This window comes from Heliangelus exortis, chromosome 3 (genome assembly GCF_036169615.1).
Source record: "Heliangelus exortis chromosome 3, bHelExo1.hap1, whole genome shotgun sequence".
Lineage (NCBI taxonomy): Eukaryota > Metazoa > Chordata > Aves > Apodiformes > Trochilidae > Heliangelus > Heliangelus exortis.
The window spans coordinates 109,073,772-109,094,468 of NC_092424.1; the positions used below are offsets into that span (position 1 = coordinate 109,073,772).

At 42.7% G+C, this 20,697-nt stretch overlaps 1 protein-coding gene across 4 annotated transcripts in view; it reads right to left on the reverse strand.

Moving 5' to 3' along the window:
* RUNX2 (RUNX family transcription factor 2) overlaps positions 1–20,697 on the reverse strand; it is a 161,993-nt gene that overhangs the window by 82,955 nt on the left and 58,341 nt on the right. For all 4 annotated transcript variants that reach the window (XM_071742141.1, XM_071742140.1, XM_071742144.1 and 1 more), the window contains one exon: positions 14,666–14,827. In XM_071742141.1, coding sequence (XP_071598242.1) covers positions 14,666–14,827 — 162 coding nt within the window. The remainder of the gene's footprint in view (positions 1–14,665; positions 14,828–20,697) is intronic.

The window sequence follows — 20,697 nt, forward strand, 5'->3', positions numbered from 1 at the left end:
ACTGAAAACTTCTGCATCAAGGAGAAGGTCTCTTTTAAAGTTCTGCTTGGCTTTGCTTTCAAAGAGTTGTCTGTATATTTTAGAATATGTAGAATTTGCCTTTGATTGAAACCTCTCTCTTAACAATAGACAAGAGAAGATTTCTCTGCTGAGCGATTTAAACAAAAACAAACATATTTTGGTTACCCGGGCCTTGTTCTCAAAACGCTGTGTTTTTTTTCTTTCCAGAGGAAAAAAATCAAACCCTACAAATTGTTATGCTTCTGGCCAAAAAAACTTAAATTCACAAATGTAGATAGTACAATTGTTGTTTTTTTTTCCCTGAACAATATTGTACATGGAGGAAGAAAAGGCACCTCCTCAGCCCCCCAGACATCCATAAAACACAAAATCCCCACATCTAAACAATTTAAAACATGCTTTTTCCCCTCCAAAATAACTTCTCTCTTCAACAGACATTTTCAGCCTTGGTCCCTGTCCACATCCAGGGCCATGATGATCTTTTATTTTTCTCCTCTCCGACATGAAGCCCTTTGTCCCCAGAGGGGGAACACTCACACCTCGTCCTGCCGGGAGGCAGCTGAAAGTGGCTGCTTGTGTCAGGAGCAGGAGCCTGCAAGAGCAGCAGCTCCAGAGGGGATGAGGGTGCTCAGCTTAGGGAAAGCTTCTGGATACTGGAGAAACGAGAGAGGAGATACCAGGGAGGCATTTCCATCTTAGGTTAAAAGATTTTAGCAGCAGGCAAAATAACGCTGTTGGAGTAAAAACAGTGGAAAATAACTCACCCAGCGACAGCCAGAGGTTTTTTTCCTTACAGTGAGTACATAACATTTCTCCCTCAAGTCACACGAACAGCAGTAACGTCAGACCATGATAAAATTGTCAAACACGTCAGTCTGACCCAAGACCCACTGGTTAAAGGAATTTCATGAGCCTCAGGGTGTGAAGGAGCCCTGTGTGGATGAAGACCGAGCCGAACCGCTGAGTCTGTCATGAGGGACAGAGCAAGAGCAGCTTGGGGACATCATGACCCTCACTCAGCATGGCAGGAGCAAAGCTGTGGCTATTGACAAGCCACAGAGCAGGACACGCTGCTGTGCAATGCAGACATGCCCTGAATCACCACAAGCTTCGTGGAGATGGAGGAAATCTTTGCATGCAACCACTGGGTTGTTCTAGCTAGAGATGCTGCTCTCGTACCTAGGAGTCAAAAATACTGCCCAGTGCAGACCTACAGAGGTTTCAACGCAGGCATTTTGGCACTCAGTGCCCAATTAGATACCAAACAGTCATCAAATTCAGCAAGACACAGATTGTTAAACATGGTTGTATAGCAGGGCTAGAGGCACTGTATTCCTTTTTATATTCAGCATTGCACAACTTTAACAATACAGGATTTTCAATCTCATTTAATGAAAGCAGTCTAAAGCCTTCCTCATATTTTTTTTCATTCATTTTAGACCCAACCTGAATTTTTAAGTTAAGGCAAACAGCTATAAGCTAAGTTTAAATCCATTATAAGCTTGTCCACACAGCATCTCCATTCATCAGTCAAGCTGAAGCTTAAACCAGCCCAACTTTGAACACCTCTAAATAAATGCTTCTTCTCCATAGTGTAAAGTCTGAATATGGCTTTTATCCTCCCGGGAAACCGGTGATGAGAAAGAGAAACAGACTTTGGTCTGTAATAGCTCACATCATAAACATGCTTTGGGCTGTTTGCTGTATGGCAGCTTCTGCTACACCACTAGCAGCTCAAGTCACTATTGATGATCTAAATTCAAAATCCCTGTCTCAGACAAACCACAGTAACAGTCAAGTGCGTGGTCAGAGCTCATGGTAAATGTCTGATACAACAATCCTGTAACAGAGGATTAAATTCAGACTGATCCCCTTACACTTGCCATCAGCTGTAGAAATACACACGCTCCTACTGAAGTCTGACTAAGCCTGTAGTCAGCTTTTTGAATTTTCTTTATTTCAAAAGAGAGCCTGGACAACTTCTAACCAGGCTGGTAAAAAAAACAGATGTATCATGGAGATATTGTACAGGATAAATGCATATTGGCAAAAAAAAAAAAAAAAAAAAAAAAAAAAAAAGAAAAAAAAAAGCCTCTTTAGAAAGCCCATTATCCATTAAGCTGCTACAAGGAGAAATGTGATGCATTCCTTTCTGTCTCTTGCTACTGGTTTGTTTTCTGACTTTGGGCATATAATTTGATTTTCCTGGCTAAATTTTACTATTAGTTGGATATTTTAATAGTTCATATTAGCCAAGTGACAAAGGTCAGCAGCATAAATTGGAAAATAGTATGAGATCCTTTGTTGGAACATGCTGTAAAGTTACAAAAACTAAAGGCAAAGCCTATCAGACTTTTCATAAGGTCTTCAGCAGGTGAAGATACAGAAAAGGTGGAAGTCAAACAAAGTAGAGAAAATAATCCTAACATCTGAAATAAAATTGAGGTGTAAAAAGTCAGCCTGAATTATTTCCTTTTCTTCATCTGCCTGAGAAAGCAATGGATAGAATTGCTTTCAACTGAATAATCCTCCAGCTCATCTGCAGAGCAGCCTGGTGAGGGCAGAAGCTGGCCTGGATAAAGAGCAGGCGCCATGCTCCAGCTCCATTGCAACTGGGAACATTTTCCTCCATGGGCAAGCAGCCTGTCCTCAAAACAGCTCTAAACCAGTCCAGTCCACCTACGTGGGCCAGGCCAAACTAGGAACTGGTTGGGTTTGGACTGCCATTAAACCCAGCTTCCTATCTAATTTTGGAATCTAATACGATGGCTCCTAATTGGACTCTGGTGGAACTTAGATCCTCCCCTCTGCCTCTTTTCATCCGTAAAAAAAAAAGTAACACGGGTTGGCTTTTAGCAGGAATCAAAATGAAAACAAAAACAAACAAAAAGAGTCCCTTTAGAAGGAGATATTTGAGAGAGGAAGAGGGAAGAAAGGGGGAAGAGAGGTGCTTTTTTCCCATTGCCAGGATTCCTCTGTGGCTCCTCTGGCCATGCCAGCATCCACATCACAGTTCCTGGGGACTTCTACTCCAGAGCTTCTGTGAGACGCCTTTTCCAATGAGCCATTTCATCTCAGGCTTATGTTGCAGAAATTTTGGGTCAGCAGCCCTCCTGGTGTTTTTGAGGCACTTGCTTCCCTTCCTAGTTAGTAAACCAGTCACCTTTGTAGAAGGTTTCATTTTCAGTCCTCAGTCCCTAGTCCAAGTCCCAGCCTTTGCAATCTGTGCCCTGGGGCTATTTAAATATTTTCACTCATTCTCACAGAGGCTTCCACTCTGTACCTGCCCTCTGTTAATACTGACAAACCCTTTGTAGGTCCAGGTCCATTTACCATGCTGCAGGGATGACTCCTACTTCATGGCCAACCATCTCATTTTGAACCCCAGGGATGTTTTGCATGTATTTGTATGTAAAGTCCTCATCACTTCTCAAGCATTTATTCATATGTTCTTTTATAATGCTGGCTTTGTCCTCCTTTGTTTTTAAGTTCATTTTCTTAAAATATTTTAACTGCACCAAAATGATCTATTTCAACCTTAATGAAGTTTTTTGGCTGGGATTTTTTCTTTGGGGAACGGTTTTATTTTTGTTTTTAGTGGCAGCAATACACATAACTAGCTGGCTACACTTAACAGGAATGACCTGCAGATGTTTGATCCTATTTCTGCACAAAGAGGCACAGATCATATGATCTCATGAGGTCCCCATCAGTCCTATATGGCTACAGCTCTATGGACCTAGAGGGGAAAGAAGAATTGACCAAGTGACTCCTCTGGGACACCAAATAAAAGGCAAGTAGATTCATGGAGATCTATCAACAGCTACTAAATACAATGATCCAGTTGTAAAGAGCCAGCTCTGGAAAACCCCACAGTTAGAGAAGGTGAGGGGTGCTGGACAGACCCTTGGCTTAATGCAGTGGAGCTGATCTGCTTCTCTCTTAGCTTTTTCAGTGATGATGCTGACCAACACTGCTTGTCTTTTATCACAAGCTGCAATGAGCAGCTTTGTCCTTTCTTTCCTGACTCCCTTGAAGCCTGGGGAGATGTGAAGAGCCACAGAACAATCTCTGTACCCTCCTTCACATCATCCTTGACCTCCCCTCTGACGCATGTCACTTTCACCTGGCTCTAGGAAGGCTGCAGCCACTGCTATCACCTCACTGGCTCTTTTCATCTTTCCTCAATTCCCTCATTATATTTCACATCTTGTAACCAGCCATACAGTATTTAAGAGTGAAAATAAACTGAAGATGGAGTGGACCTCTCTTTTTTTCCCTCCCCTTCTTTATTCTCAGCACAATGGGATGGGACTTCCAGACACCAACTGCAACACCGTGGCTGCTGCCTGTCGTGGGGGTCAGCAGTGATCCCAGCAGAGCCCCATCAGCTACTCACACACACAACCCTCACTTTACTCACTGAACTGCATCACCTGCTGTAGTCAGACTTGGGTGCTCCAGCTCAAGTCAAAACCTCACATGAAGCCTTGTCAAGGGGACCTCCAAGGGGGACGGAGTTCCAGCTCATGGGAATCTTTCAATCCCATGTTCAGCTTTCAACACAACACAGAACATAATTTCAGGACAGAATTACATAGAGCAAGCTGTGTTTTCACAGACACCTATCACCTCAAAATGATGTCCCTCACACATTTGCTCCTGTACCTGTGCTGCAATCCTGTTTTCCAAGCAAGTCCATTGCACAGCCTAATTATATAGGCTACAACAAGGTGGACATACCTCTGGCTGCCAGCTCCATAACATTCTGCCAATTCTAGACAGTGCTTTTTTAACAGAAAAGGGCATAAAAAAGCACTGATGCCTATGGAAGAGACAGTGACAGGCCAGTTAGCCATTAAAAATAAGGAGTGGAAACCTCCCATGTGGCACCACTAGAGCTTGTGTAGGGACTTTTCATCTCAGCTAAATGAAAGAGACTTTGTGGGTACAGCTCCCAATACAAGCACACCACCTTCCACATCTCATTGCCAAAGAAATATGATGTTAAGAGTCAGAAAAATCAACATGAGATGCCCTACCTATCCATTTTACTTTCAGAATACATCTTTGTTTTAAATCCCCCAGAGTGTTTTTCTCTGCTGGTGCTCCATTTCTCTCAGCTAGGCTGCTCCTCTTTCTCACAAGAGCTTTCTCCAGCTGCCTACAGCATTTCTACATTACAAAATAACATATTACAGAAAAAAATTCATGGCTACCACAGGATAAAAGGTCAATTTGATGGTTAGAGAGATGTCAGTGAAAAATGACCGAGAAGCTTGAAGGTGACACGGTTCTGACAGGGCTGGAGATGCAGCACACTGGCTCCTCTCCTCCTCCCCATACACCTTTAAAACATCACAAAATACCCCAGGTTAAGTGTATGATGCCTCTTTTAACAGAAATAAGATTGTCCATATGATGAAAGTATTGCCTGGTCCAAGTAACCCCAAGTGTTTAACACAGTTTCAACTCTCTATTTGCAATTTTCCTCATGGAAGAGTTACAAACGTGGAAAGTAAAGGGTTGGGTGTCTGACACCCAACAGGCTCATAGCCCCTGAGCTGCAGGCTTCCCTTTCCTTTTGACAGAGCAAATGCCAACTAAACCTGGAGGAAAAAGCCCTCGCGTCTATAGCTGTGTTTCTTAAAATGAAAGGTCAGTGTATGGTAAGTAGAGCAGAATGTGTATCCTATTGTTCTGTTCCTGTATCTCCATCTAGGGTAGTAGATGAGGAATTGAATTTATTCTGTTGGCAAAAGTAGGAGGGATTTTACAACTGGGCAAATATAAAAGCAGAAAAATTCCCAAAGGGCTTGCAGAAACCCACAAAGTCACTGAAAAATGCTTTCTCAGTGCGTTTTTTCAGGTGGGTTGGAAAAGCAGAATCCCAGTTCAACTACTAAAAATAACTCCCTTTCAGTAGATACCATAGGAGTTTAGCTGATTAGGGAAGGAAACTTCCACTACTTGATAGATCACAGTGAACCCAGAGGAAACTCACATAAAAAAAATTTTTCCATAGTGTCCCTCCAGCTCTCCCAAACCAGTTCTGCGTCCCCCTGTGGCTTGTGCCATCTCTCTGAAACCTCCCACAGCAATCTCCTTTCTTACCCATCCCCTTGTTGTATCTGTCACCACCACAGGAACTCACTTGAACTCAGAAAATAACCTCAGAAATAAAATTTGGTGCTGCAATCTGGCAGATAAAGTTATAGCAAGTTCAAATGAGTGGAAACTAAAGTTAGACAAATTCAGACTAGTAATAAGAGCCACGTTTCTGAAGCAAGCTTAATTAGCACCTGTAACCAAAGGTTGTAGTGGATTTTGCTTCCCTGAATTTTTTTTAAATGAAGACCAACTGTGTGTTTTGGGATCTTTTTTTCTTTTTTCTCAAAGATTGTTCTCAAATTCAAATTAGACTGAATTTGGGGAAATCAGCTGGGTTAAACGCAGACGATCACATGGGCTTCACTGTAATAATAACCTATGAATCTATATATCTGTGGAAAGATCCTTATATAAATTTTTTCTCCCCTGAACTTCAGAGATTAAGCTCCACCACTGTAAAAAATCTTTGCCTTCCACAAAAACTCGTTGGACACAGAAGCACCACTGAGCACTGTGTGGGTGCCACGCTGGGTTCCCCCGAGGGGACTCTGCACCACCCGCACATGGCTCCTTCGGATATGGGGAACCTGTCCCCAGCTCTAGGAAGGCATCTGCTACTTTGATCCCTTCCCTCACTCTTTTTTGAGTTAATCTGAAAGTAAATATTAAGAGATTTCCAGATTAGTGTCCCCAAATACCCTCCCTTTATGAATATGAAGCAGTACCTCCTCTCTTAATAACATCCTTTATGAGCCATGTTAATGTGAGCACCTTTATGGTATCTCGTTCATCTTCCTCTCTTTTCAGTGCCTACGTTGTTTTCTTTTGTACAACCACAGAAAGCCTGAACCACTTGCAATGGCTCTTTACCTTCTCTTTTAGTCACCAGTATCAGCCCAGTATCAACAGTATCAATGCTCTTTTAAATCTGACAGCCATGCTGGCATGACACCAGGTCCTTTTCTGCTAAAGCATCCATCAAGAGATGAGGAGATTCAGTCATCTGTAAAATGGGGCCAACAACCACTGCTAAACCACTTCAAAAAGGTGTTGTGATGCTCTGTTAGGCTTTAATGCTCTCATCATTCCCAAATTCAACACGGTCAAATTCTGCATCGTCAGAAATGCGAGGAAATTTCACCATAGGTCAAGGCAGCTCCAGATATTTCTACCACCAGCAGTTTTTGCCTCTTGAATTGTATTTTTTAGTGTAAGATTTGCAGAATTTGGCCTTCCAAACCATATAAATCCCGGAGGGCATAACTTAATTTTCTACCTGTCTTGTACTAAACACAGTCATAGTCTGAGAAGGACCAAGTTCTCCCTTATTTTACACAACCATTTCATAAATTCAGCTTCTGCAATTAATTGAACCAAACCCAGTACAACAAAGACTCAAGGTAACAGGGAGGTAAGGGCAGAGTAAGCAGTCCTGATCACCTTACATATACCAGAGAGCTTCATGTAATACCTGGAGTCCCTCTTGTATCAAGACACATGGTCCTGCATCAGCCATCACCACTGGCTCCATCCTAGGTAGAAAATCAAGAGTAATCCCAACAAAGTGAACGGAGAAATCATCATGTGCCTTTGCAGAAGGATGAAACAAAGAGCTCAGTCCCACATCCTTCCTGATAGGACCTTACTGCCTTTCTTGGGAGCACACAGCTAGGTAATGGCTCAGGATCTGTCCCTCTGGAAGTCTGGAACTGAGTGCCCCGTTGCCCCATTAACAATTCACATTCTGTTTACAAAACCCAGCAGAGTCAGTAAGAATAATCATTACAAAACATGCTCAGACTGTGATTCCGGTTTAAGTTAATATAATTTTAATGAGTTCTTCAGAAAAGGCCTGGCACTTATGGAAAAATTTCCTTAATTAATATCAGACCCTAAATTAGTAATAAAAAAAAGCCCTGAATATCATTTGGTCTCAAGCTGGAACTAAAGTATGTTTTGGCATCATTACTAACTGTTAGCAGCAAGTTCTGGAAACAGATGCAAATCTTGATATGTGTCCTAAATATAAAACACATTGCAGAAAAAAAAAAGCTCAGATAAAAATATATCTATACATCCACATATATTTGAGTGTGCTATTTCCTGCCTGTATCAGCAACAAATTTATTCCATTTAAAAACATTCCACTTGTTTCTTTTTGGTATTTTTAAAATCCCTTATTTCAGGAATAAAACTCTTTCCCTCTGCCTTCATTTTTCCTGTTTATTTCCGTTCCCGACAGCCGTTTAAAGTAAATGAAAAGGGCTTAAAGACATGCATTATAATATTCAAATGTCTGAAAATCAGCCCCCTTGTTTTACCTCCTAAATATGGGTAGAGGTGCCTAATTTGAGGCCACACATGCTAGAAAAATTTGGCCTTCATCCTTGAGGTAGGGATCATGCAACCCATCTTCTGGACAATTACTCCAATGAGAGTCTACCCAGCAGAGAGGCTGCTACTGAAAACCCACAGATGAGTGCCAAGGTGCTGAGATTCCAAGGTGGCACCAAGTGGGTGGGAGACTAAAAATGGAAAAACTGTGGTAAACAAAATAAATAGAACCACTGAAAAATAATGAAGAAAAAAAAAAAATAAAAATGTTCAGGTTACAAGTTTAGGGAGGGTAGCAAAATAAGTGGGTTGTTTCTGAAGACCTGAGCTCTCCCCAGTTTTTTACTTTGCCTTTTTACTCAGTGCTACCTCGCAGGGAAACCATTGAAAATATTAGCTAGGAGAAATGGAGACAGAGACAACCTTTAGTCTCTCAGCTTCCATTAAAAAAAAAATTTAAAAAATTTTTAAAAAAAGAAGAAGACAGAGTAAAAATTGTTATAGTCACCAAGAAAAACATCGCAGCGTAGTGAGCACACCAGAAACAGAGCTGGTTTCTTGGGTTTGCCAAGAACCTGAGACAATATTGCTGAAGCGTGAACTGCTCATTCATTTCAGGAGCTGCTAACACCAAGGCCTTGCTGGCAATGGCCATGGTATTAACCATTTCTCTGCTCCCCAGAGCATGTCAAGAGGAAAAGAACCGTATTTTGGACACAGCATTAATGCCCTCAGGGTCCAGTCCTGAAATGTGCTTATTATCCACAACATCTAATGAAGTTAGTAGGAATTAAGGGATGCAAGAATAGCTGATTCACATGACCACAGTTTTTACTTTGTGGCTGTAAAGTTTTCTGAGTTCCTTAGAAGAAGATAAACAACTTTTATTTCTTGCCGTTAGTATTTTTTGAAGATCAAATTTCACCCAAAAGGGAAAATCCTTATTTTGAAGATCATGTGCATACATGACATTAAGCTAAATCCAAGGTAATACACATTCAGGGTTAGAAACTCAAGACAACAACAAGTACAGGACCTCAAAAAAAAAACAACACATCACCTTGAGCCACTTTCTTATTAATATACATACACTAAATCCAGAGGTTCAGATGGAGCTGCTTCGATTATATATGGGGTTTTATTTTTAGATCTGTAGGCTTACAAGAATGAAAACAATAATGGGACAATATTGTCACTTATTAGGGCATAGTTGTCATTCACAGGGTTGTATTTAAACTTGCCAGCTCTCAGTGAGCTGGGGGAACAGGAATGTTTCTTAAATTCAACATCTGTTGAAGGTACAGGATGGTCCAAAACAACATGGAGGTATCTACAGAGCAGGATGAATTAATGGGAAAGTTTGGCTGTGCTTGAACCAGCAAACAGCCCAGGGCTAGGGCCCATTTTCTGGCTCAAAATGCAGCCAGGATGGTCTGGCCACAGCCATAATATTAAATCCCTTTAGCCTCCATAATGGGGTGGCTGCCTCTGAGCTGCCCACAGGAACGAGTTTGGGACTGCGCTCATTTCCAAACCACGGCTGGGACCTGTTTGCATCCATGCTGGCCAATTCTGCTCAAAACCAACCTTGCTGACAATTTAACAGCACCAGCATGTAACAGCCCAGGCTCTACCAGTGTGTAATTTATTGGTGAAGATATTATTTCCTGCCCACTTTAGTGCAGAGGGATGGAGTCTGCAAATTTCTTTTGTTTAGAGACTGAGCCCAAAGTGCCCCTCATCTATCCCAGCATGTCCCTCATCTGTCTCAGCATGTTCCTTTTCAATGACATGGTAAACATAAAGTCAGTAAAATCCACCCTTCATGCTGCAGGGACTCCAGGGCATGGGATGGGAGAGTTTGGGCATGCTGGCAGGAGGCAGTCATCCCCAGCTGAGAGCTATCTGCAGAGAGTGTGAGCTGGAAAATGTAGGTTTGTTGATGTGTCCTGCAATTTCAGTTTTCATTTTCTCCTTTGTCATATGGGCATTTGTCAGACACAGTTGTGTAGGACAGGCTCTTCCACAGCCAACACTGAACACGTGCTGCACTTGAAAGTTACACTTACTGGGCAGGTCCTCCAGCAGTTTATGACCTTGACCCTACAAGTCTTCCTCAAAAGTGAAGTAAAAAGTAAAGACATGAGTGTTTAGGCAGATGGGTAAGATCCAGGAAAAGTGTAGGAGAAGAAGTCTCCCCATCTCAGGAAAATCAAACCTTCCTCTCAACAAAATTAAATACAAGCTCAAACCCTGTCATCCTGGAGCAGGTAGAGGTCAGGGTGAGGCAGACCATGGCAGGGTTAAACCAGGACTGAAGTCTAACAAGGCTGTGACATGTGTATGTTTATGGGACAGCTAAATCATCTCTTAAATCAGCTCACTAAAAGCAGACAATCAGATCAGACGTGCCTGTACCTGAACTACTCACCTAGGCTCTCTGTAGAGCCTGTGGAGACAAACAGGCTCTACCAAGGCACTGCCAGAGACCAGTGCAGCTCATCTGCAGCCTGGTCCAGCCCTGCAATTGCCAGTTGGTCCCCAGTGACTCGAAAGGGAGCTAAGGATGACTGTCTTAGACATGGATGTCTACCCTGGGGACATCTCAACCCTTTCCTCCTTCACTTTCTGCAGAGCAGCCCTTTTGTGACTTCAGGAACAACCTGACCTGTACTCCTTGCTCTGAACCTTGCATGTGCTGAGGAGTTGCTGGATCGGTCCCAAAGCTTAATGTAAAAATGGCTGTGATGTGTATTTAGATGAATCATATACATTAATTACATAATAGACACTCATGCTCCCCATCCCACATGAGCTTTGGTTATGCATGGGGCACAAAGACTGAGAGCACTCACTATGAATCATGCAATAAGACTACGTCCCTCAGGCAAAACTCGCTCTAAAATGACCATCTTCATATATTCCCATGGTTTCCACTACAATATTATTTAATTAAGAATATTAATCTGCTGGGCCACCAACTTTCACTGTCTTCTGGAGGAGTCTGAGCAGACAGAAACTTTAATAGAATACGGGGAATCCTGCTCTTTTTATGACTAAGTTCATGAAATAAGGTAAGTCAACTGTACAGCCTTCTGAGCCTTTTATTTTTTCTTGATTTAAGCATGAGACACATGCACCAGAGAGATCGCTGGTTCAAAATTTGCATCAGTGATGCCAGGTAATTTTTTTTAATTTTTTTTTTGCTTTGCTTTTCAGCTATTGATTTTGAACAGTGCCCAGGTAAGCATCAAGCACCAGTCCCCATTTTGGAGAGTAAAAGAGGAATACCTGAAGCTTGTCAGCTGTGGGCACTCATTTGCACGTGCCTGCAGCGTTGCATGCAAACATTTCAGTTGTGCAAAGGAATCTGTCTAGACACCGACGTGACCAGTTCAGCCACATTACACCAGTCTGCCCAAATAACTCCTCAGGGTTGCAGCCTGTTGCCCTTTTCCCCTCTCTCACAGGATGGAGAACTGCAAGAACTGCTACGGCAGGTACTTGTCACCTCCTGTCCTACGTCCCAAACCTCTTCTGATGTTCCACCTACTTAGGTGTCCTCATCACCAAGAGATGTACCTGTCCCAGGATGGGGAGGAATACCACTGGTTTGGACATGGGTTGGAAGTGGTTTTGATCACAGGAGAACCATCAAAAATAGCTCTAGATGGCTCTCACTTACAATACAAACAGGAACCACTATTTTGAAGGACACATGGAATATTTTCAGTGTTTGGGTGCACACAATTTTAAGCAGATGTCTAGGCAGAGGCCTGTGAAAAGGGTGGGCAATGTGAAATTGTGGCAGATAGGATGTCCTGTGCCTCTAGGTGTGACATCCAAGGCCTAAGGGGGAAGTTTTACCCATTTTTTCCTCCTGCATGATGTTAAGCAACAGGCAGTAAATATGGGATTCATTAAAATTACCTTGTATACTTTTAACAGCCTTGATAATCAGATTTCTGCCACTGTATCAGAAAGCAAAGTTTGTTTTTATTCAAGGCCTTGTAAAACTAATTTCTCCTTCATACAATGGAGGTGCCTGAAGTTTTCTAACATTTTTAGTGCTTCTAAGCACTGAAAAAAAAAATTAATCAAAGCTCTGCTCTCCTCTGAAAGATCTATGAAGAAACTGAGTAGAGATTTGTGTTTCTCTATGTGTGAGGAATACACTGTTAGCTGCAAGGGGCAACTTTAAAGTTGCATTTTGCTCTCTTTATACACAAAAGGGGTTGGATCCTGCCCTCCTTCCCTGTGGCATTTATAGATAGAAAACCTTGAAAGAAACCACAGGGTTTGCAGCTGGGGCTGCAGCGTCTCCTTGCAGCCTGAGCACCAGAGTTTGTCCTCCACCCAGGAACACGCCTCTGTGTTTCTGAACACCAGCAAATGTTGCAGACAACCTCTGGTGCTTGTGGAAGATCAAAGTCCCCTTTTTCAACCTTGACTCTAACTGGAAGGAAGATCCCCACACCGGGAAAAGGCAAGAGCATTTGCGGAGGCGTCAGCCGAACCCCCAAAAGATGAAGGGCAAGAAGCGTGAAGGCAACCGACTGCAGAGCACAGCAGAAAAGTTCAATCCACGGCCACACCATGTACACAGCCAGGTCTTTTAGTCATTCTGCCTGTGCCCACATGCAGGCACTCACGTCTGAGTACACACAGACAAGCAAGAGCTGCAGGGCAAGCGCGCGGTGCTACAGCTGCTGCGGTCCCAGCCGAGCCTCTCCTGGAGGTGTTGCTGGGGGCAACAATTGCAAAAATAACCCATTCGACAACACAGATCATAGGGAGGCTGCGACTTAAAGGGAACCTGTTTGGAACCAAACAAAGCATTTCCTCAGCATCAAGCCCATCGAGTTTTTTGAACCAAGTCAGCGCATTGCACGGAGAGCCCGCAGGAACCTGCTCCACCACCCTCCAACCCCCGGCCCACATGGAGATGTTTGGCATCTCCAAGAAGGCAGAGCGCGCTCAGGACCGCAGAGGTTTTTTTGGGGTTTTTTTTGCAGCTGTTTGTTTGAGAAACAAAGCTTCCCTCCTCCAAGATGAAAGAAATCAAGGAGTCTACACTAATCAAACCCTACACGCCTGCTGGCTGGAGTTCAGCTCGTCGGTGATGCAGCCCAGTGGAGTGATCAACATTTCCAGTGCTATGAGCTTGGTGGAAGGGGAAAACACGACAGCGAGAAATTCACCTGGCCAGGAGTCAAACAGGTGTATGGCAGCAGCACCCAAGATTATAATAATATCTTGCAAACATGCAAAAAGATGTAATAAGACTGATTCTTTGGTTTTCATTAATGAATCATAAAGCCTTTCTTTACCTTACACATGCTTTTTTGGCATACGCTGCTAATATTTCCACACTTGCAAGGCTGGAGTTCTAATACTGAGCCTCCCTCCCCTAAGGTTCCTCATTTTTGGCAAGATATACAAGGTGACTGTGTGCCATGACAGGCTCTATCTTACTTTGGGGCAATCAGATTACTTCACACAGATGGTTTTATGACTGAGACCATTAGAGATGAATTGCAGAGTATGTAAATGTACATTTGTTTGGTAAAAAAAAAAAAGTCTCAGTACCTTGCTGCTGTCTTGTCTATGTTCCTGAACATATTTCCTCTCTCCAGCACCATTCCAAAGCACAATTTGTCCAATCTTTACCCTAAAGTGACTCAGCTAGTTTCTGATAGGCATCTTAAGTACACATTAACTAAGGAAACAGGCTTTCTTGAGCTACTGGATTGAAATGCAGGAGAATGAATCTTAGACTTAACTACTGAAGAAATAAAGAGCATTTATCAGGATGCTTAATGCCACACACAGCGCAAAAGTAAAGCACCAAAAAAATAGAGAATATCACAATTACATTAAAACACGCCAGTAAACATCCTCTTGTAGTGAAAAAATAAAAAGAGAGAATTTTTTCATAGAATCAGGTTCACAATTTAAAAATAGCCTGATTTAAAATTGATCTAGACACATTCCAATGATACATGCTCAGAACACCACAGCATTCCTCCCACTTTAAAAAAAAAAAAAAGACTTTGACCCTCACCTGCTGTGCAGTAACCTTGTTATCAACAGCTGAGCTCTTTGCTCCTATTAAGGTTTATCTGAGGCCACAGAGGCAGCCTCTCTGCCAGTCCTGTTCCTATCTGCATAATTGTTTTAGGCAAAACAAGGTCTTTACCTGAGAGGCGTCTGGGCACATCGGTGATGGCTGGAAGTCCTGTGCCTCGAGTGGAGGACAGGGGAGTTGTGGAGTGAATGGATGGTGAAGTCATCTGGCTCAAGTAGGATGGGTAAGACTGGTCATAGGACCATGGAGGGGATGACTGTGCCTGCCTGGGGTCTGGGGGGGAAAAACAAACAAACAAACAAACAAAAACAAAATTATGACTTTTTTTTAAAAGAACTCTTTTAGGGCATCAATAAGCTAACTAAAAGAGCTACAGTTACTGCAAATACACACATCAGTGCTAGAAGGCACATGAATGCAGTGAAACACAACCTGTTCCTCTAGGACTCAACCCCTTCAAGCCTTGCTCTGTGCTTTTCCCTCCCTATAATAAGCTTTTTTGGGAGAAGCAGAGCAGTGAGAAGAGTTTTAAAAGATCTAGCAGCTGTGCTGCAACTTCCTGGTGTTTCTCATCCAGGTCTAACAGTGTGCTACACCAAGACCTGCCAGTGCTTGAGGATTTGGACAGATGAGCAAATAGGAGACCTAGGTCTCAGCTTAGGAAGTGGACTTGAGAGGTGGAGGACTCCACAGTCAGCACTTGGCACGCCTGTCAAGTTGTTATCCAGTTCAAACATTACACAGCAGTGTTTTCAGTGATGAAAATACCATCCAAGAAGGAAAAAGTCATTAATCTTTTCAGCATCCGTCCAAAAATGGCACATTTGGATGCTGGCCCAATTACTTACAGTCACCTCAACTACAATATTATAAAGCCAAATGGTTCAGAAACCAATGATGTCTTTTGATATACTTGCTACAGCTCACAATGGAGGAAATGGTTTTAAAAATAAATAGAGTTCATTTTTTTTGCTGAAGCAGTGGTGGGTTGCACTGAGGGAGAGAGAGGGCTCAAGTTTTCACTCACTGGTGTTTGAATTTATAAACTGTTTGCTCTCAGTTAATATCTTCTGATAAAGATGCCACTGAATGCTTCATAAATAGTTATTTTTATTCCTTCACATCAATAAAAACAAAGAACTTTCAACCTTAAAGTTTGTTTTAGACATTCCACGATAAACAGAAAACTCTCTTGGAATTGCTTCATAGAAAATGCAGCACATCCTTCCAAATCCTCCCTGATATTTTCAGTGAAGCACATCAAGCCCACTCAGTTTGGAGGACCTGCTAGATCAGAGTGCTCTGTTAAGGCCCTGCTTTCTAGACAGCAATGTGACAGCCACATGGCATAAGCAAAGGCACTTTTTCAGGAAATTCAACTTTTTTTTTTTTTTTTAACTCCTTTCCCTGCTCTTCCACACAGCAAAACCCTGTAGTTTCAGCTATTCCTTGTTTATTTTTTCTGCTCAGACATGATTTGTTTGAAGAGATGTCTGGAAAGCAGATACTTCCTTGAAGCAAAATAACTATATAGATATTTATATAAAAAAAAAAAAAACCAAAAAAACCCACAACAACTTTCCAGTTTAATTTTAAGAGGATTTGCCTGGAGTTTGTCATTTATATTAGAGCTGAGTAATATAAATGGTTAACATAAACTCCTCAGAAATCCAAGCGACACTTGATCATTAAATGTAATGAATTTCTTTGTTTTAACAATTTCAAGGCTGTGGTTGTATTGATTGGCCCAGGTTCAAATCTGACTGCTGGTTGTTATATCAGATATCGACATATTTCTCTGCCTCATTCCACTACTATAATTCACCATTCAGTCAATGGTAAATGATCTTCAACTGGGAACGGAAAGCCTAGGCTTGCTGGGAAAACAATCTTAAAATTAATGATGTGTCAGGAGCACAATCTCAAATCTAAGCTCCTTCAAACTCCAAGAGCTTTTCAATCTCTGCTTCCGAATCCAAAACAGAGTCCCTCAAAGTTTTGATTTTTAGGTGAGCTCCAATGCTGGAAGGAAATTATAGAGCAGGTGAAAGTTAGGGGAAAAGAAAATCACAGCAGAGGATGTTTTCACAGGATTTTGGTCTGAGATGGTAAAAACCTCAGGAAAGGACCTGCTTTCTGGAGGCTCGTGCCACTTCTAGGAGTTCAATCCTCATGGCATGAGAAGATCTTGAGCATTTCAGGCACCCTCACCCCTTTGAACACTCATGCTAGGCAGAATATGGACTGGATGGACTATCAGTTGACCCAAAAGCATATTACATCTTCTTAAAACATGTAACTTAAATTTATAAACAGCATCTATAGCTCACCCCACCCTCAGCAAGGCATTACCACATTTATTTTATATATTTTATATGTATTTATATATATATATGTAAATATATATACATATTTTAAAAAATTATATATTTTTATATACTTATATATATTCTATTTCAGATCTCCATGAGCCCAATAATGTGACATTTTAAACCACAAAGTACTTTAGAGAGAGAAGATGGACTGTTACTGAAGACAGTGCTGTGATTTAACTGCTTCTGGCCCTGAAGAAGATCTCCTGCTGAACTTGGTTAACTCACCCAAACTACATTTGCTGCAATTTCTACCAAAAATTACAGACAGTGATGATAAGCAATTCCACCTCTATGTCTTGGTCCTTTCTTTTAGATGTAGGCACTGAGTACTCATTTCCTCTAAGTACCTCTCTGAGTACTTATCTCAACAGGAAACTTTGAACCCAGATATTCAGATGCAAACTTGAGCTCCTCTAGAACGCAAGCAAGGCAGCTCCACTGAACAGAGAGCATGTTTTCTCAGGGAATAGGAAAATAATGAGGAAAATTCTCAACCAAATTCCTCATCAGAGAATGCACCAGAGCTCAGAGATGGAGAAGGACACAGTACCCCAGGCTGCAGGGTCACTGCAGATTCCTCCACACCAAGGCAGAGCTGAGGTCATGGTCAAGTTAGTGTGGGGGATTTCACCCTGAGGCTGAGTGGCTTCAGGAGTTATATTTGGCCCTTTACAAAACTGCAAAATGATAATATGAGTTGTACCAGGTTCTCCAGAAAATACCCTAAAATCATCCTCTGTTCGCTGACAGGGATCATGGGTTTTTGCAGATATGAGAGGACAGAGCAGTGAAATGCCCTTGGCCTTGGCAAATCACAGGTGAGTGATCTGCCAGCCCACGGGGCAAATTTCACTGCTCAGTGGAGTTCCTCAGTCCCCAGAGCAAGTCCCCAAAGGTGGAAATGCAGCTGAGTCTCATGTGCCACCCTTTGGTTCCAACAGCAGATGTTCCCTGCCACGTTGCTGGAGCTGAGACTTCAGCTACCAAGGCCAAACCAACCCATCTTTTCTGGTCCCAGATGCCACCAAACCTCCTGGGATGAAGGAGGGTGCCAGAGGTACCACAGACAGGTTCCTGCCAGTGCTTCTGAGGCTGATTCAGCTGGATGCTTGAGGGGCAAGACCAATGATGTCCTTAGGAGGGTCACCTCTTCCTTGCTTGGGAACAGAAGGAGTGGAGGGGCTGTTTAGCCCATGCCAGCAGGGCTGAAGCTATGAGTGGATTTGTGACAGGTTCTCCTTGGTCTGCTGCTCCAAAGAGCAGCTTCCCCATTTGCTCTGACTGGAGGGCTCACACGCATCCACTGCATCCCTGCAGGCCAGGGGCTCTGCAGCATCACCTGAAGCAGCATGTGCTCTGCAGTCACAGCACATCTTCCCAGTTATGAAAAGCCCAGAACAGATAAGAATCCTTGGAGCTCTGAGGCACAGTGAATGTGCCTCCTTATAGGAACCCCTTCAAAACAAAGGAAAATGCTAATATAAAAATACAGCAAAAGCTTGGGGGAAAGCCCCTCACCTTCCCATGCAGCAGTTACAGGGAAAGGCTAGCAGAGCATTCAGCAACACCAAAAGTGGGAGGGGGCCACTTTGAGATGGCATTTGCACTTGAAAATTTTGGAGTGATTACTAAGAGCAGTCCTTCTGTAAACATTTCTGTTATGCCTGCGTGGCTGTGAAGAAAAGCACAGCTTTGAGAAGGTTCTTTCACAATGGGGCCCCAAAATTCTGTGATTCTGTGATATGATGCCTGTGCTAAGAACCCTGAGCACAGCTGGGCTGGAACAAGTCAGGGGAGCAAGGTCTAAAATAATGGACAAATGGCTCCATCCTGTTTGCACTTCCAGGTAAACTTCACCAAAGCAGGGAATGTTGACTATTAGTTTATGTCTAGGTTTTATTGTCACTTTAATAGTCAGTGGAAGACAGACACTGTTCTAGACCCTTGTGGTCTTTGACTGACAGCATCCATGGGAAATGGACATTCATGGTCAGTTGGCTATAAGGGGTTTTAAAAATCAATCTAAGATTGGATGCACTGAATAAAACAAAGAAAAAAGAAGGAATGAAAAATACCCTGTGACCCATTCTCTCTACAGGTGATACTGCTCTCCAGCAATGTGACTTCTCTTCCTTCACTACAAATGTTCTGAAGTGTCGATGGAGAGAAGAGAAAAAAACCATAAATAGCCCTGAAGAACGAGTTTTTCCACTGCTTTGGCACTGGATTATGAAACACACAGATTTACTGTAGAAGAAAAAAATCTATTTCCCATTTCCCATGCTGAGTTACATGCTAGAGCATGATCTCAGCTCCTCAGTGCACCGTCTGTAACACCCCCACGTCACACACATTCACACACTTTGCAAACCCACTCTTTTCAATCCAGCCATCATCTTTAGAGCTGGCTGCTGCTGATTGTATAAGTGCTACTGCCAATACTAAAAACCAAGCTGTCTGGAGCTATCTTTGGTAAACACTTAAAGCAAATAACCTCACTTCTGATCTTAACGAAGGCAAGATGACTTTCTGCATGAGTAACCCAACTATTGTTGTCACACCACCCCCCCAGCAAAAACAACAACAACTAAAAAGCAACCTCCTCTGATGATTTCTTAGGCACATTTAAAAGCCCAGGGCTTGATCTAATTGCCCAGTTCAATCAATAAGTCAGTTCCAAGGGAGTTACACCCCTATTGGACACAAGTGTAATTGAGACCAGATTTTGGCCTGAAGAACCTCTAAAGCCATTTCTCCTCCCACCCCTCAAGAGTCACATTTCTATAAGAAAAAAAAAATAATAATCATAAGCTGAGCTGAACGAGTCATGCCAGTAGGGCAACTAAATTTTAAACTGGGGGGAGAGTTAAATGAATACTTTAATAGGAGGGACCCAAATTTTACCAATAGGAGGTTCACAATGGCAACTTGCCCATCGCCTAAAGGATGCAATCAATTTGCATAAAATACAACAGACTGCAGCCACCCTTGAGTTCATGGCAGCAAAAATCCCAGCTCCACCACCTCATCTGCTAAATCTTTTTGCTTTTATTGCACTTTCCAGTGGGCTGAAGGCATAATTCACCCTATTAACCTATTACTTAGGTTATTTCTAAGTTATCTTTTCCAGGCAGCCATGCACTTTGCCTGACGTGCTCTCAGATTGATGTACACCAGCTGCCAACTGGTGTGTGCTTCAGAGTGTGGCTGGTCTCAGGTAAAACACAGCCAACCCTGGGCAGGGCACTCACACAGTGCTGGTCTAATAACAGCTACACAGTTTCTGTTTCAAACCTGTCTTGCCGCTGATGGTCTCAGAGAACAGACACTGCTCTTTGAGGCAGATGCTGCTCAGCTTCATATCCAGTGCCCAGGACAACCCTGTGATGAGGACAGCTTTCCGCCTGACTCTGCAAAAGGGCAGCACCCAGCCCACTGACTCCAAATCCTGACTTAATGAGGGCCCAGCTGATACCATCTTAATCTTCCATCTGAGAGCTGAAGGTGATTGCTGCCTGTGGTCTTCCCAGTAAGATTCAGTTTACAACATCCCTGAAACCATTCCCTGCCCACCAATGGCCATGGATCCCCCCCCACTGACTTCCAGGTGAATCAGCCCTCGGGACTCTGAATCTGCTTCTTACAGCCCTAAAAAATTATGAGAACTGAAAGCCTAACATCCCTGAAGTGCATGGAAAAAAAAATTAAAAAAAAAATTTCATGGGACCTGCTTTTGAGTGTTGTTATTTCGGTGATGAAAGTCACAGG